General features: G+C 39.9%; 1 protein-coding gene across 1 annotated transcript in view; it reads right to left on the reverse strand.

The window, feature by feature from the left end:
- Kdm5b (lysine demethylase 5B) overlaps positions 1-12,790 on the reverse strand; it is a 99,264-nt gene that overhangs the window by 45,866 nt on the left and 40,608 nt on the right. Inside the window, exons 2-4 of the mRNA XM_008830330.3 lie at positions 8,297-8,374; positions 4,065-4,187; positions 2,782-2,952 (exon numbers count right to left, since the gene is read on the reverse strand). Coding sequence (XP_008828552.1) covers positions 2,782-2,952; positions 4,065-4,187; positions 8,297-8,374 — 372 coding nt within the window. The remainder of the gene's footprint in view (positions 1-2,781; positions 2,953-4,064; positions 4,188-8,296; positions 8,375-12,790) is intronic.

A 12,790-nucleotide genomic window follows, 5' to 3' on the forward strand; every position in this document is an offset into this window, starting at 1 on the left:
ATGCTAGGCAAACACTCGACCAAGGAATAGGCATCAATGTCTAAAATATACTAGAATATAACAACCCCTTAACAAATTATTTGTGTTGTAGATGCAATGTTTATAAACAGGATCTTAAAATGCCTGTCCTTTAAGTCTCTTTCTTTGCTAAACACTCTACCAAGGAATAGGCATCAATGTCTAAAATATACTAGAATATAACAACCCCTTAACAAATTATTTGTGTTGTAGATGCAATGTTTATAAACAGGATCTTAAAATGCCTGTCCTTTAAGTCTCTTTCTTGTATAAATGCTCAAGTGTTTGGTTTGGTTTTGAGAGTAGACCTTACTATATAAGCCCAAACTGGCCGGAAACTTAAGGTCTCCTGCCTCAGCTTTTCAAATACTGGGATTATAGATAGTGGCAGTTTTCAAGTGTTTTTATGACCAAAACTCTATTAGCTCTCTAAGTAACTGACAGGTTTCTAAAATATTGCAACTCATAAAGTAGGTAACACTCTTTTCCCTTACTCACTGTAATTCAACACTGAGGAAGAGTTCAAAAGGAGAAATTTAATCTATGTGGCACAAATGTTCATAGGTTTAACTATAAAACAATCGAGGCAAAAACTCTAGTACATTGGTTATGGTAGTTTGAATGAGAAACGTCCCCATAGACCCAGGTTTTCTGAATACTTGGTGACCAGTTGGTGGAATTATTTGGAGCTTATCTGAGGAAGTAAGTCACTGAAAGTAGGTTTATAGCCTAGCCCCACTTCCAGTTGCTCTCTCTGCTTGTATTTGCAGTTGAAGACAACAATCTGTTTCCTGCTCTGGCTCCATGTGGCCATTCCTTCCCCATCATTATGAACTCCCTCTGGAACCCTAAGCCAAAAACTCTTTCTTCCATAAGTCACTTTTGGTCATGGTGTTTTGTCACAACAAAAAGTTAACTAATAAAGTAGCCCCTGCCTATAATCCAAACACTCAGGCCAAAGCAGGAGGATCACAAATTCAAAGGCAGCCCAGACTATATAATGTGAGGGTTAATATAGTCAACTAGGCAGGATTTAGAATCACTTAGGAAACAAGTCCCTAGACTGGGATTAACTAGGTTGAGAAGACCCATACTACATGTGGCCAGTACCATTCCATGGGCTGGGGTTCAAAATGCATAAAAATGAGAAAGCAAGCTGAGGAAAAGCATTTATCTATCTCAGCTTAGTGACAGCAGACATGATGTAACTAGTTGCTTCATGATCCTGCTACCATGTCTTCCCCACCATGATGGACTAGAACCTCAAACTATGAGTCAAAATAAACCTTTTATTAAATTGTTATAGCAACAAGAATAACTAATATGAAAAACACATCTCAAAATAAATTTCATCACTAACCATTACATACATTTCAAAGAGAGTGGGGGAAACTAGGGATAAAACACAGTTGGTAGAGTGCTTAGCTAGCATACACGGAAGATCTAGTTTTGAATCCCCAGTACTATATAAACCTAGTGTGGTGCATGCCTATAATCACATCATTTTGAAGGTGGAGCAGGGTGATTAAAATTCAAAGTCATCAACAGCTATACAGCAAGTTGAGGTGAGCCTGGGCAAAAAACACCTTGTTTTCAAAAAACAAAGCCAGATATCTATGAGATCAAGGCCAGCCTGGTTTACATAGTGAGTTCTAGGCTAGCTGGTGCTACAAGAAGACCATGTCTCAAAAATAAATAAATACAAAGTCTGGTGTAATGTAATCCCAATGATCGAGAGGATGAAAACAGGCATATCTGTGAGTTCCAGACCAGTCTAATTTACATAGCAAGTTGCAGGCCAGCCAGGAATATATAATGAGAACCTGTCTCAAAAACAAAAACAAACTTGGAAACTTGGTGATATCATCAGTGGTAGAACAGTTGCCTAGCATACAGCAGGGTTTCAGTTTGATCCCCAGCATGGAAAATAATAAATATAATAAGAAAGAGTATCAATTATCAGATCAGCTACTTCTAGACTAAAAAAGTAATTTCAAGAAAAAATAAATAGAAGAAAACTAAAATGTTATAAATGTCTATAGGATTTAAGCATTGCTCTATAAAATTAGGAAAGAGTTTTGATTGTTTTGCCCTGAGAAACTGTATTGTATCTACCTCTTCACAGCATAGAAGTAATTCTACAAGTTATATGCTAAATTGTTCTGATATTAGAATATTTCAAAGGATGTGAATGAATTATGACACTCCTTTCCACCAGATTTTATATCATTTTATCTGAATTAGAAGTTTTTGTGTGAATAATTTCACAAATACCATTTTTTGGATTAAAAAAAAATTTAATTATTACATTTATTTTATGTATATTGCTTGCATGTATGTAAGTGCACCCATGTGGTGCAATGCCCGAGGAGGTCATAAGAAGGCATTAGATCCCCCGGAACTGGAATTAGAGACAATTGTCAACTGTCATGTGGGTGCTGTGAATTGAACCCATGTCCTCTGCAAAAGCAGTCAGTGCTCTTAACCACTAAGCTCTCTCTCACGAATACTGTTTTTAAACAGAGGCAAAGATGATTAAATAAAAACTACTGGAAGAGGAACACATTTCCTATGCAGCATTAAGTTAATTTATAAATACTATATTTGACAACCTCTTTAAAAATCAGCAGGCAGGTGTTAGGTAATTTTTCCACACAACAAAATCTCCTAACAATGTTTTTCAAACATGATCAAGATGACATTATTCCCTACCATCTGATTAGCATATATAAAAATCAAGTCAAGGCTAGCTCCAAAACTCACCCTCAAACTGTCTCCAGACAGGAATAAGTTGTATGGATTGAGTATTCGCTCATAATGGCCCCTGATGTGTGAGCCCACAGCTTTACCAGGCGCAAACCCCATCTTGGTGGCAATTTTGGTCCATTTTCTATCCTTGCAAACAACTGCAAAACCGCCTTCTTCTGCAACTAACTGTTAAAATAGCAAAAAATATTAGAAAAATAAAAAATTTATATGTAAATTACTTCTAATTCCTTCACACCTAGATTTGATTCCAAAAATAAAATGCCAGCTACAGTTATTTTTTAAAAATACACTTCCCAGGGCCTGGAGAGATGGCTCAGTGGTTAAGAACACTGACTGTTCTTGCAGAAGACCCAGGTTCGAATCCCAGCACCCACATGGCAGCTAACAACTGTCTGCAACTCCAGTTCCAGGGGATCCGACAGCTTCTTCTGTCCTACACAGGTACTGCATGACAGGGGTACACTACATGCAGGCAATATACACATACACATAAAATAAAAACAAAAAATAAATTAAAAAAAATACACTTCCCAGCTCAAGAGAAAATAGTATCTGTGACACTTAATTTTAAGCAGTCATCTTAGAAGAATTAGGTTAACAATTAAATCTCTATTAAAGTAAGGACCTTCATATTTGGTCCTACTTTTAAAAAAATATATATTTTTAAAATTTTATTTTATGTGTATGAGTGTATTGCCTCACGCATGTGAGTGCACCTGTGTCGTGCAATGCTGCAGAGGTCAGAAGAGGACTCTGGATTCCCCTGGAACTGGATTTAAGGACGGTTCATAGAAGCTGCCGTGTGGGTGCTGGGAATCGAATCTGGGTCCTCTGCAAAAGCAGTCAGCTCTTAACCGCTGCACCATCTCTCCAGCCCCTGGTCCTACTTTATGACCCTTAAACTCTCCATAAACAAAAAGAAAGCGAGCATGCCATCATTATGTTTGGTGGAAAGACGTGGAAGCTAGAACTGAATTATAGTTCAGCTGTTTTAGCTGAAGTTTTGTTAAATTTCCTTTAGCCTCCATTTCCCTCCTCATCGAAAGGAACAGTTTGCAGTATTGAGAAGTTGAAAATGAAAAAAAATAGATGGTAACAAACTCTTCTACAAGATAAAGGCCTCCAGACCAGACAGAGCTTGATCCTCAATACTCTAACTGAAAAAAAATCTCACCTTGCAGATCTCAAACAAGTAGTTTATTTCTAAAGTAAAGATGATCATATTCATTTTGTCAAAAAAAATATTAAAAGGATAAGATAGTTACACTGGCACTTACCTTATTTAGCTGAAACAAGTCTAAGATCTTCCTCTCCACATGTGGAATCTTCAGAGTACTTCCCTGTAACTCCCAATACTTTGCAATCTGGTCCAGGAAGTTCAGTTTTACACGAGTTTGGGCCTAAGGGACAAATAAATAAGTTTAACCTCACCTATTTTCATTTCTTCCTATTGAACAAGGATCTCACTATTTTGCCCAGGCTGGACTTGATCTTAGGTATAAGCAATCTTCCCACTTCAGCCTCTTAAGTAGCTGGCTGACCCCCATGTGCTATTTTCATTCTTAGACTATTTAAATACAAAATCATTTTCTGCCTTCAACAGAAAAAGTCAAAATTATATAAAATAAAGCTGGTTAACTAATTATAGATCAAAACTAAAAAAGGGGGAAGGGGTGGCTGGAGAGATGGCTCAACAGTTAAGAGCACGTAACTCTTCTGGCATCTACAGGCATTGCACTCACATGGTGCACCTATATACGTGTAGGCAAAACACTTGCACATAAATTTTTTTTTTTTTTTAAATCTGGGGACACTGGGGACATTAACTTGACATGATAGGCCTTAACACAAATGACAGAATGTATGAATTCAAGTGGGGGTAGGACTATGGGAGGGGGCTGATGGGGAAGGAGGTATAAAGATGATTAAGATGTTCTGTATGAAATACACAAAAATTCAACAAAAACTTCAAAAAACAAGGGGGCTGGAGAGATGGCTCAGCGGTTAAGAACACTGGTTGTTCTTGCAGAAGACCTAGGTCAAATCCCAGCACCCACATGACAGCTAACAATTGTCCATAACTCCAGTCCCAAGGGATCCAACAGCCTCTTCTGACCTCCTTGGGCACTGGACAACATGGGTGCACTTATCCACATGCAGGCAATACACCAATACACATAAAATAAAAATAATGTAAATAAAATATTTTAAAAAAATTCAAAAAACAAAATAAAAACATTTTTAAACCTCAGAAAAGTGTTAGTTGAACCTTTACCCATGTGTCAAGCAAAGAGTTAAATGCTCAGTAAATCCTCCCATAATATAGTCACTGAAAAAAATGTGCTTCAATTAAGAGATACTATAGGCACAATTTCATGTTGTTGCTTTAAGTATGACAGATAAAGGGTTATGCATGGTGATGCACACCTTTAGTCCCAGCACTCAGGAAGCAGAGGCAGGTGGATCTCTGTGAGTTCAAAGCCAGTCTGGTCTACATAGTGAGTTCCAGGCCAGTGGCCTGCTGGGGATACAAGGAAACCCTGTCTCAAAGACCCCCCCACCCCCCAAAAAATGACAGATAAGCCTGGGGGAATTTTTTAATGACATGTTATTCTAAAGATGTTTCCTATTAGTAGAAATTTTATTTCCTCAGAGAGGGTGGGTTCGGACCTCCATCGGTGTAGCAACTCAGATCTCAGCAGACCACCAGAGAGTGCCGAGCTCTAGCCTCCATCTAACAGAGGGCCTGAGAATCCAGGGGACTGCCTGAGAGCCCCTGGATCTTGCCACGTGGTGCTATCAAAATACCTGAAAACAAATCCTGAATCCATCACTCTAGAGTGCAGCCTTGGAAGACAAAATAAAAATGAGGGATGCTTTTGGAAGCCCCTGTCAAGAAATTCCAATGGACTCTCATATGAACATTTGAAAACTGCCCTGTTCTGACTTTTTTCTAGTTCCCTGTCTAGAACTTGTAATGCCAAGTACTCTTACCTTTACTTCTTCTTCACATCTCCTATTTATGATTCAAGTACTTTCTTTTCCCCTTAGAGATAAGAGTTACACAATTTGGAAGTCTTTTAGATAGATCCACTGAAGGGGTACTCCAATTGCCTCACCCTGCGTCCCTGTTCAGCATGGAAGGAGCCAGAGCAGTCTGTGTCCCTACTCCCTATTGGAAATTTGGGTAACCCCTTCAGAGGATGGTGTGATAAGAATAGGAGGTAGGAACTGGCTGGGCAGTTAGGGTAAAAAGACCCCAAAGAAAAGTAGCCAGTTTCTTGCCTAAAGGCAAAATGTTCTTGGGAGTGTTAGCAACAGGCTCTGTTCCAAAGTCCAAAAATGTCAAAAGTATTTGGGAGCTTTTATCTAATCCTTAAAAGATTTTAGGGTTACCTCTTCAGAGGGGGGAATGTTAAAGTACCCAAAAGCCCCATAAAAATAAATGAAAGAAGAAAAAGAAAAAGAAAAAAGTGATGGGGAGATATGAGAGGTGTTGAAAGGGAGGGAGTAGGCATGGATTTGATCAAAATACCTTATATGCATGTATGAAATTCTCAAAGTTTTTGTTAAAGTTTTTAAAAAATTATTTTTATTTCCTCAAACACAATATTTTTTTTCATCTTTTTAAGGCGTGGTCTCACTGTAGCCACAGCTAGCCTTGAACTCACTATGCAGACCAGGCTCAATCTCAGAGATCCCCCTGCCTCTGCCTCCCAGTGCTGGGATTAAAGGCAAGCGCCACCACACCTGGCCAAAACGCAAATCTTAAAACAGATTTATAATGGTGTTTCTATGTCAATCTTAACAAGCCTATAGAAAGACTATGAACAAACAAGACTATAGAAAACCAGCTAATTTTGTTAAATGTTATTTACTTACCAAGTCTTTACTATCCTCTATAGGTCACTTTTCTTTCACCCTCTCATAAAATATAAGTGAGACACTTTGGGAATTTTAATTTTACATACCAGGGCCAAAACTGAGATCAATGTTCAGATAATTCCCAGTGATTCTCCAAGATCACAAGTTATTACATACCTATGACTTTCTGGGTCTCACTATGTATGTAGCCCTAGCTGGTCTGGAACTCACAATATAAACCAGGCAGAACCCCCCAACTAAAAGAGCCCCACCTGCCTCTCTCTCCCCAGTGCTGGGATTAAAGGTGAGTACCACCACCAGGACTCATCCCTACTACTTTTGAAGTTCAACTTCAAATTTGAAATACTTAAGGGGCTGGAGATGTTAGTTCAATTGGTACAGTGCTTATGTAGTATGCGTGAAGCCCTGGTTCAATCACCAGCATCACATATCAGAGGTATACACTTGTTATTCCAATATTTAAAAGGCTAAGGCAAAAGTTGATTGCGGAGACACACACCTTTAATCCCAGCACTGGAGAGGCAGAGGCAGGCAGATCTCTGTGAGTTCAAGGCCAGCCTGGTCTACAAAGCAAGTTCCAGTCCAGCTGGGGCTATAGGGAGACCCTGTCTCAAAAAGACCCTCCCGAGCTGGGCGTGGTGGCACACGCCTTTAATCCCAGCACTTGGGAGGCAGAGGCCAGCCTGGTCTTCATAGTGAGTTCCAGGACAGCTGGGGCTACAGGGAGACCCTGTCTCAAAAAGACAAAAAAAAAAAAGACCCTCCAAACAAAAAACCCAAAAACAAAACCAAAAAAAAAAAAAAAAAATTTTTTTTTTAGAAAGGCCTAAGGCAGGAGAATGACTGATTCTGAGGCCAGCATGGGCTACACAGTAAGTTTCAGAGCAAGACTGTCTCAAAAAAATGAAACAAAAAAAAATCAGATTTGAAAAAATTAAACAGCCTTTGTCATCAAAAATCCAGTCTCTTCATCCTATACTTTGTTTTCCGTAAATCAGGAACTAAAGAAGCATTACCTTTTCTCTAAAGTTTGATTATTCCACACTCTTCTTTGGGAAAAATTATGTTATTAAATCTAAATTCTGTACATAGAAAAAATTAGAGGTATAAAACCTTTCCTAATGTATACTTCTCCAAAAAACTTAAATTCCAGTGATTATTGTCTGTATGTAGAAAAATTCATATGTATTAACAGATAAGCCAAAAAAAAAAAAAAAAAAAAAAAAGACTGATAGGGGTTCAGAAAGATGGCTTGGCAGTTAAAAGCACTGGCTGTTCTTGCAGAAGACCTGGATTGGGATCCCAGCAACCACATAGCAACTAACAACTGTCCATAACACCAGGGGATCCAACATCCTCTTTGGTCTTCTGCAGAGACTGCACAACACTGGTGCACTAACACGCACACTCATACACATAAAATTAAATAATAACAATGACAAAAAAATCACCGTCTTTAATGAAAGTTGGTTTGCTACAATGTCCTGACTGCCATTTGTGTTGCCATGATTATCAATTATTGGGCATATTTTCATTTCACTAAAATCATAACACTGGTGACAAAGACGCCTCAAAGAGGACCCGTGTGTAACACAGACAACTAGAACATTAGGAAGGAAATTACCTCCAATTCGTTTAGCCTCTGAATTCGTGGAGTAAAATGAAGTTTATCAACATCACAGGCAAATGGTGGCTGCCAATCCTAGGAAACAGCAAAAGCTCTTATTAGAATAATTTATAAATATTTGACACTTTTTAAAAAATTAAAATCAAAGTTATGTAAACCTATCCATAATAGCCAGTCAAACAAAATACAATAATGCAGTTTTTCAACCTGTTTTCCAACAGAAAAGCAGAGTATATAATGAATTCCCTTGCCAGAAGAATTTTACATACATGTGGCACAAATTCCTCCCTATATCCTGACCCAACACTGAACCTCATCATCTACTGAAAAATCATTGATAGGCTAGGCGTGGTGGTGCACTCCTTTAATACCAGCACTTGGGAGGCAGAGGGAGGTGGTCAGTCAGGGCTACAGTGGGAGTCTGTCTCAAAAACAACAACAAAAGTCACTGATTTAAGTTATTTTGACTTCTCAATTACCACACAAATACCTTTCTATAAAACAGTGACATGGCTGGATGTGGTGGCGCACACCTTTAATCCCAGCACTTGGCAGGCAGAGGCAGGCGGATCTCTGTGAGTTCAAGGCCAGCCTGGTCTACATAGTGAATTTCAGGACAGCTGGGGCTACAAGGAGACCCTGTCTGAAAAAGACCAAAAACAAAACAGTGAAATGTCAAAGTAGTAATGAATTTTTTTTATATCAAACCCAGTCCCATTATAAAACTGAAGGGGAAAAAAAAGGCAGGTGTATCACTCATGCCTGTAATCCCAGCATTCAAGAAGCAGAGGCAGGAGGACTGCCACAAGTTAAAGGCAACTTTGCCTACATGGTGAGACCCCGTCGCAAGAAAGAAAAGAGAGGAGGGGAGGTGGGGGGAGGGGCGGAAAGAAAAAGAGATTTGAGGACTGGAGAGATGGCTTAGTGGGTAAAGTGCTTGTTGTACAAGCATGAGTTCAGATCCCTAGAAGCTACATAAAAAAGCTGGGCATGGCAGTATGCACCTATAATCCCACTGCTGAGGCAACAGGGACAGGTGGATCCCTAGGGCTTACTGGCCAGCTAATTAAGGTTCAGTGAGAGAGGCCCTGTCTCAAACAATAAGATGGAGGGACAGGTGAGATGGCTCAATGGGTAAAAGTTTGTGCCATGAAATCTAAAGGATCTGAGTTGGATCTGAGGATCTTAAATGGTAGGATAAAACAGACTCACACAGGCTGTCCCGGAACATGCAGACTTCAACATGTACAGAGTGGCACAAACAAACCTACATCAACAAATATATACAAAATCAATGTGTATAAATAGTTTAAAAAGAAATTAAGGTATGGGTCACGACTGGCAGAACACACTCTTAATCCTAGCACTAGGGAGGCAGAGGCAGGTGGAGATCTGTGAGATGGAGGCCAGCCTGGTCTACATAAGGAGTTCTATGCCAGCTGGGACTACAAGGATACCTTGTCTCAAAAATAATAATAATAATAAAAATAAAATAAAAAAATAAGGTTTGAGCTGGGCATGGTGGCGCTTGCCTGTAATCCCAGGACTTAGGAGACAGAGGTAGGCAGACCTCTCTAAGTTAGAGGCCACCCTCATCTACAAAGTGAGTTCCAGGCCAGCTGGGGCTACAGGAAGACCCTGTCTCAAAAAGACCAAAATAATAAAATAATAATAATAATAATGTTTGGAATGATAGAGGAAGGCACTGAGAGTTGATCTCATGCATGTATAGGCATAAGGACCCACAGACATACCTTGATACACAGGCACAGATGCACACAAATTTGAAGGTGTGGGTGTAGTCTTCTAGTTGGTAGAGTGCTTGCCTACCAAGCCAGAAGTCCCTGGGCTAGATCCCTATTACCTCATAAACCAGGTGTGGCAGCCTAGGCCTCTAATCTCTGTACTCAAGAGGTGGAGGCAGGAGAATCTGAAGTCCAAGGTCAACCTAGGCAATATAGTTAATTCAAGGCCAGGGCTAAAATGAGATCATCTCAAAAGTTTTTTTGGAATAAATTTTTCAGTAGGGGGGAAGAGGAGTTGACACCTAAAACTATTTTGAAACAATTCTTTATTCTTTTTATTTTTTGTCTTTTTTAGACAGGGTCTTCCTATAGCCCCACCTGTCCTAGGACTCACTATGTAGACCAGGCTGGCCTTGAACTCACACAGATCTGCCTGCCTCTGCCTGCCAAGTGCTAGGACTATAGGCGTGCGCCACCATGCCCGGCTTGAAACTATTCTTAATTGTCTGCTATGATGAACATATAAACAGGTAGAAAATTACATGGATTTAGTCCCCAGGACTGTCAAAAAATAGAAGAGGGGAAGGGGTGTTGGTGTGGTTCAGTGGTAGAATGCTTGCCTAACATGGGCAAGGTGCTGAGTGTGATCCCACTAAAATAAAATTATGTGTCGGCCCTCACAACCCTCTACTTCCCTGGGCCTGTAGGACTCTCTCTCCCCGGGGTAAGTTGATGTTGCCCTCTGTGCCTTGATTCCCCCAGCCTCACTCACCCTCCCATGTCCTGACCTGGCTCTCCTCCTAGCCTGGGCCCTGTTCCATTCTTTCTCTTGGCACCCAAATACCTGGGGAACCACCACTGCTTCTTCCAGATCCTGTGCATCCAGACCAACTCAGTTCCTTCTCCGGTCCCCAGGAGCGCTCTGGGCCCGGCCCCACCCTCACCTCCCTCGCAGGGTCTACACAACCCTCCAGCCTCTTTCCTGGACACCAGGGCTGACTTTTCCTCTTCCTGGTCCTTTGCATCCAGGTCAACCCAGTTCATCAGTGCAGTCCCCATGGGCCCTTGAAGCCACGTCCCACCCCCAACTTCCTTTGCATCTCTGGGTGGCATGGCCACCAGCTGCCCTAGACCAGCATCTTTCCTGGGCCTGGCTCCCAGGCCAAGTCCAACCCCCAAATTCCTGAGGCCAAAGTCTATCCTGGAGGGATCCAGACCTTAGGAGAAAGCCTGAGAGCATCTGATCCTCATCTGACTTGGGGCTCTGTGGGAAGTCCTGAAGACAAAAGCAATCTGGCCAATCCAATATAAAATCAAAAGAGAACTGGAAGTTTAGAGGAACCAGCCTTGCAGGCCCAAATATTAAACCACAAAGACACATAAAGTTCACAAAAAGACTTAGACCTAAACTTGAAGGCTTGAGTCTCACACAAGAATGAGAACTACAAAAGAAATTAACGTGTCAAAATCACAAAGAAAAAACAACATGAAAAACCAAAATACCGTATCGCCACCAAATACCAATACTCCTATAGAGAAGTACAATGAGAACCCCCTAAGATAATGCTGGACATGGAACTCAAAAGAACAATTATAAACATGATAAAAGAATTCAGTAAATTTAAAGAATACACAAACAAAGAAATGAAAGAACTGAAGGAAGATAGGGATAAACTTCTGAATGAATTCAGAAAAGAGTTAGAAATATTGAAGAATACTCAGGCTGAAGTGAAGAAGGAAGCGAAACACCCAGTAAGCCAATTAGAAATGACAGGAGAAAGACTCACCAACAAGATGAATGAAATGGAAAACAGAGTATCAAGACTGGAAGATAAGGTGGATGAACTAGGCCACTCAAGCAAAGATTATGAAAAATTTAAGAAATCATAAGAATGGAATATGCAGGAATTGTGTGAAACCATAAAAAGACCACACTTAAGAATCATAGGCATACAGGAAGGAGAAGAGTCCCAAGATAATGGCATGCACCAGATCTTCAACAGAATCGTGGAAGAAAATTTTCTAAAATTAAAGACATGCCCATACAAATACAAGAAGCACATAGAACACCAAACAGACAGGACCAGAAAAGAAACTCTCCACGGCACATCATAGTAAAAACACTAAACATACAAAACAAAGAGACAATTCTGAAAGCTTCAAAAGAGAAACAACAAGTCACATATAAAGGAAAACCCATTAGGATTACAGCTGACTTTTCAGTGCAAACTATGAAAGCCAGAAGAGCCTGGTCCAAAGTATTCCCGGTTTTAAATGACCACAGAGAGTTCTGGAAGCAATAGAAAGAGCTGAAGAAAGGAATGACTATACCCAAGGGATTGCAGAAAGAAGTCCAATGAAGGTATAACTATGGAAAAGTACAGCTACATCACAAATGTAATTAGAAATAAAAATGACAGCATTCAATACTCATCTTTCATTAATAACTTTAAATATTAATGGACCGAACTCCCTAGTCAAAAGACACAGACTAGGGGAATGGATTAAGAAACAAAACCCATCTTTTTGTTGTGTGCAAGAAACCCATTTCACTTTCAAGACAGACACTATATTAAAGTGAAAGGATGGGAAAAAAAATATACCAAGCAAATGGTACTAAGAAAAAGCAGGTATTTCAATTCTAATATCTGACAAAATAGACTTTAAAATAAAACTAATCAGAAGAGATAAAGAGGGCCACTTCATTCTGATCAAAGGAACAATAAACCAAGAAGATATTACAATC

This window comes from Nannospalax galili, unplaced genomic scaffold, assembly GCF_000622305.1.
Source record: "Nannospalax galili isolate Female #2095 unplaced genomic scaffold, S.galili_v1.0 scaffold113, whole genome shotgun sequence".
Classification (NCBI taxonomy): domain Eukaryota; kingdom Metazoa; phylum Chordata; class Mammalia; order Rodentia; family Spalacidae; genus Nannospalax; species Nannospalax galili.